The sequence below is a fragment of the Nannospalax galili genome, unplaced genomic scaffold (assembly GCF_000622305.1).
Source record: "Nannospalax galili isolate Female #2095 unplaced genomic scaffold, S.galili_v1.0 scaffold886, whole genome shotgun sequence".
NCBI lineage: Eukaryota > Metazoa > Chordata > Mammalia > Rodentia > Spalacidae > Nannospalax > Nannospalax galili.
This window is the reverse complement of record NW_008355971.1, coordinates 2,113,362-2,117,881: the sequence shown is the minus strand read 5'-3', so window position 1 is coordinate 2,117,881 and position 4,520 is coordinate 2,113,362. Positions and strand designations below refer to the sequence as shown.

At 53.9% G+C, this 4,520-nt stretch overlaps 1 protein-coding gene across 1 annotated transcript in view; it reads right to left on the bottom strand.

Moving 5' to 3' along the window:
• Positions 1-1,576: 1,576 nt before the first annotated feature.
• Positions 1,577-4,520, bottom strand: part of Nccrp1 (non-specific cytotoxic cell receptor protein 1 homolog (zebrafish)) — a 3,996-nt gene continuing 1,052 nt past the window's right edge. Inside the window, 5 exon segments of the mRNA XM_008854034.2 lie at positions 1,577-2,125; positions 2,259-2,397; positions 3,302-3,397; positions 4,025-4,076; positions 4,166-4,228. Coding sequence (XP_008852256.1) covers positions 1,985-2,125; positions 2,259-2,397; positions 3,302-3,397; positions 4,025-4,076; positions 4,166-4,228 — 491 coding nt within the window. The 3' untranslated portion in view covers positions 1,577-1,984.

Genomic DNA, 4,520 nt, shown 5'->3' with positions numbered 1-4,520 from the left:
AGCCTGTCACTGGGGGCTGCCACAGGCAGAAAGACCCAGGAGGAGGAGTGCACACCCTGCTGTCTGCCACCTCACTTTTGTTCTCTGTAATACAGCCTTGCAAAGTTACCCCCGGCTGCCATCTGCTTGTGTTTGAGACCCAAGTCCACAAAGGACACAGAGTGGGATGGGATCGGGGAGAGTGGGGTGATCAGATGGGTCAGCCCATACCGGGAACACGGAGATAGACTCTGACTTGGGATTAAGGGTGCACGAAAACACCCACGGGGACATGGGAGGGCACGGCCAGCTGCTGGCTAAATCTTCAAATGATTCTTGTACTCTTGTAAGTAGCCCTTGGCCATTCGTGACTGGAACAGCAAGGGTCTTTCTAGAACCTTGCCCCAGGCTAGGGTCAGGGTCTGTTGAGTGATGTGGTAGAGGCTTCTATTTTTGTTACGGTTGTTATTTTGTCTGTTTCTTTTAGATACTAGAGATGAAACCCAGGACCTTGCAAATGTTAGGCAGGCGCTCTACCACTGAGCCACACCCCAGCCCCTCACTGGGGGATTCTAGACAGGTGCTCTACAACTGAGTCACACCCCAGCCTCTCACTGGGGGATTCCAGACAAGCACTCCTCAGCTGTGCCACATCTCCAATTCCTTTTGCTTTTTATTATTGTTGTTGTTTATTATTAGTTTTTGAGACAGGATCTCCCTGTAGTCACACCTAGCCTGGAATTCACTATGTAGACCAGGCTAGCCTCAATCTCACAGGGGTCTACCTGCCTCTGCCTCCTGAGTGCTGAATTAAAGGCATGTGCCACTATACTGGGCTATTATCTTATTTGAGACAGTGTCTCGCTACGTAGACCAGGCTGGCCTTGAACTCACAGATATCCACCTGCCTCTACCTCCTGAGTGTTGGGATTAAAAGCATGAGCCACCAAGCCCAGCTTGGGAGTCTGAGGATGCTAGAAACAGGGAATCCTGGAGGGAGAGATGTGGGGCCAGCAGGAATGGAAACTAGGATGACTTGGAGGCAGGGCAGGGATTTGGGGAGACTCAGAGTTAAGAGGTAAGTGAAAACTTCAAGGGCATACAATGCAGGATATAAAAAGATCAGAAGTTAGGGACTGGTGAGATGGCTCAGTGGATAAAGGTGCTTGCTGCCAAGACTGATGACCTGAGTTCAATTCACAAGACTTGCATGGCAGAGGGAGATATCAAAGGTCAGGCTGGGTCCGATGGTGCAAACCTGTAATGCCAGCTACTCAGGAGGCTGAGGCAGAAGATTGAAAAGTTCAAATCCTGGGCCACTTAGCTAAATCCTGTCTCAAATTTTAACTAAGTAAAAAGAACTTGCAGAATATAGTTCAGTGGTAGAGTGCTTTTCTATTATAATTGCAAGACCTGGGTTCAGCTCCTAGTACTGGAAAAAAAAAAAAGAATAGAAAGAATTAGAGGTCGGCATCAAGGTCAATGCAAAAGATTGTGGGGTTACTAAGGTGCTAGAGGGACAGTGGGATATAAACTGAGGAAAGTTCTAAGGACCAAAGACCAGGGCAGCACTCTGAGCAGATAGTTTACTCATAGTCCCACGGGGAAGGTTTATTGAGGACCTACTATGTGACAAGCACTGGGTTTACAAGGGGTGGCCCGAGCCCAGAGTCACACACCCAGAGATGTGTGATGTCAAAGAAGGCCCCAAGGAAGACCAGGAAGATTGAGGGACCTGGTCAGAGAGAAGCAATCACGAAGGGCCTGGGAGTGAGCAAGGGAGCAAGGTAGGTCCAGGAAGGAGTGAAGAAAATGGGTCAGAGGAAGTATTGAGGGTCAGGGAACTGGGGAGGGGTTAGGCTGTGCTAAGGACAGACAGATATGCTGAAGGGACTGGGAAGTGCTAAGCATGAGGGAAATGCTAAAAGCTCAGGGGTGACAAACACCAGAGACTTCCATGAGATCTGGGGAGTGGAGGGCTGTCTCAGAGAGCGCTGGTCAGCGGTCACTCCCGGAGCTGCACAGACACAGAGGAGTCAGTCACCCTGGTCCGCCGCAGCCCCCCAGGCTCCATGCGGTTCTTAGCCTTATGTTGGAAGTGGACGAAGCGCACACCAGGGCCATAGTGGCGGAACACGTGGGACACCTGTGGAGGCCCCAGGGTTAGGAAGAAAGCCTCACATGGCCCTACAGCCCACTGTCCTCCCTCCTTCCTCCTCCCTCCCAAGGTCTTGGGAAAAGAATACTTGTATGATTCAGGGCCTGGCAGGGCATCTCACCTGCACCCAGCGGCCAGGGGGGCCTCTTCCATTGGTCCGGGGGGCCACATGGTGCTGGGCAATGACTGTGCGGCGGTCAGCTGCCAGCAACCAGACATGCAGCTCATAGACACACTGGTCCAGGCGGCTGTCTTCGAACCTGGAAGGAGGGTTAGGCCTTTACTGCCACTGCAGCCCAACATGCCAGCCCCAGTATCCCAACCTCATCATCCCATCATCCCAGCTCTAACATCTCAGCTCCAAGCCCCGGCCCCAGGCACACCACACACACACACACACACACACACACACACACACACACACAAACACACACACACAGACACAAGTGATTCATCTCAGAGGGAGAAAGAGAGAGAGAGAGAGATGACAGAGAGAGAGAGAGAGAGAGAGAGAGAGAGAGAGAGAGAGAGCACCTGGGACCATCCTTTTAGCTCTGGGTTGTGAGAGTTAGCAGGACCCTACTACCCCCTGTCCTTGGGGTTCCACTGTCCAGCTGGAGAGAAGACATGTCACTAGCAGTGACTGTATTTATTGTGGGTGAGGAGAAGCAGGCAGAGGGTGAGAAAAGATGGGGTACAGACAGAGGGTCAGGGTGGGATGGAACCTCAGGGAGAGGGTAAGAGAAAATGGGGGTATAGACAGATGGTTGGGGTAGAATGGAGGTGTAGACAGAGGGTCAGGGTAGGATGGGGTGTGCAGGCAGAGATTTGGGCTGGGATGGGGAGCACAGAACACTGGACAAATGCATATGCCACAGTCAGGGGTAACTGGGGAAGGCTTCCAGGTAGACGTGTGTAACTGCCCCTTCAAGAGGAGGATTTGCAAAGGAGATGAAGGAACAGCCTGGCCCAGACCACCGAGGGAAACTGCCCAGTTGACACCTGAAAGATGTGGAGGGTGGGGGCCAGAGGAGGGCAGGGCCAGGTGGGACCACATTGACAGAGGGTTGGTGAGGAACTCAGGGCCCTGGAGAGCAGGGAAGGCCTAATCTCTGGGGACCCCTGGGTGGTCAAGGTCAGGCAGTCATGCAGGGTGGGACACACCAGTCCATGATGGTAATGTCCGGCTGTTCATCATCCAGCAGCTCCTCCCACAGCTTCTTGGCCAGCAGGTTCACACACTGTTCTTTCACAGTCCAGCTGCGAAGAAATGAAGATGGGGGATGTAGGGCTGGGAACCCCACAACCCTGGTCTACACAGTGAGTTCAGGCCAGCTGAATGAGGTTACAGGATGACCCTGTCTGGGGGTGTGGCTCAGTGGTAGAGCACTTGCCTAGAATCCCCCAGTGAGGGGCTGGGTCTTAACTCAGTCCTAGAAGCTTGTGTAGCCTAAGGGGGGCTTTGCATTCAAAATGAAACCAAAACAAAGAAGGGACTTGACAGTGAGCCCCTGAATCACACCCTTTCACCCACAGTACAGACACAGGGTGGGGTTAACAGAGGACCTGTGGTGACCTCAGGTGACTCACTCTCCCATTGACAAAGAATGAGACTAAGATTCCTAGCTGCTGTTTAATGAACACCTACTGTGCGCTGGCCAGATTTCACAGAAGCCTATGCTGCATGTTTTGGAAGCATTCCCTTATGACGAACTCTGTTACTAGAGCAAGAAAGAGGGGCCCAGAGAGGCCAAGTCAGGTTCTGCAGGCACCACAGCAAAGAAGGCTGGAGGAGGGAATGTAGCACAGTCCATCATCCTCCCCCCCCCCCCCCCCCCCCCCCCCCCCCCCCCCCGTTCCCTGTCTCCCGGCCCTGTGGCAACTCACCTGAGGGGTCCCTGGAGGGGCTCGGTTGTAATGTACCATCCATGGAAATTACCTGACCAGTGGGGAGGACGGGAGGAGCAGTGAGGACATGGTTCCATCTGGGCCACCACCCTCCCTGGCAGAGCCCGCCCCAGCACTTACCCAGGTCCTTCAAGGGTTTCCCGGTGGGACCAGTTGGGGGCGCTGGCTGGTAGATATTAATCCCTGAAACACACAAGGAAATGCGGGGGTCTCAGGCCAGTGCCCTCCATGGTCAGGAATCTGAGCCACTGTAAGACCAGCCTAGCAGGGACCAGTGAGTCAGGGCTGGGCAGAAGGATGCAGGTGGGCGGTTATGGTGCGTCTGTGTGAGGGATCTGGGGGAAGAAACACAGGCCGAGGGAAAGAGCAAGGGTAGACCCAGGAGATGCAGGGCGGGATGGAGCTCCAGGGGGCAGGGGATGCAGGGTGGGATGGAGCTAACACAGGGAAGGAGGACGAAAGGGTTGCGGGGCAG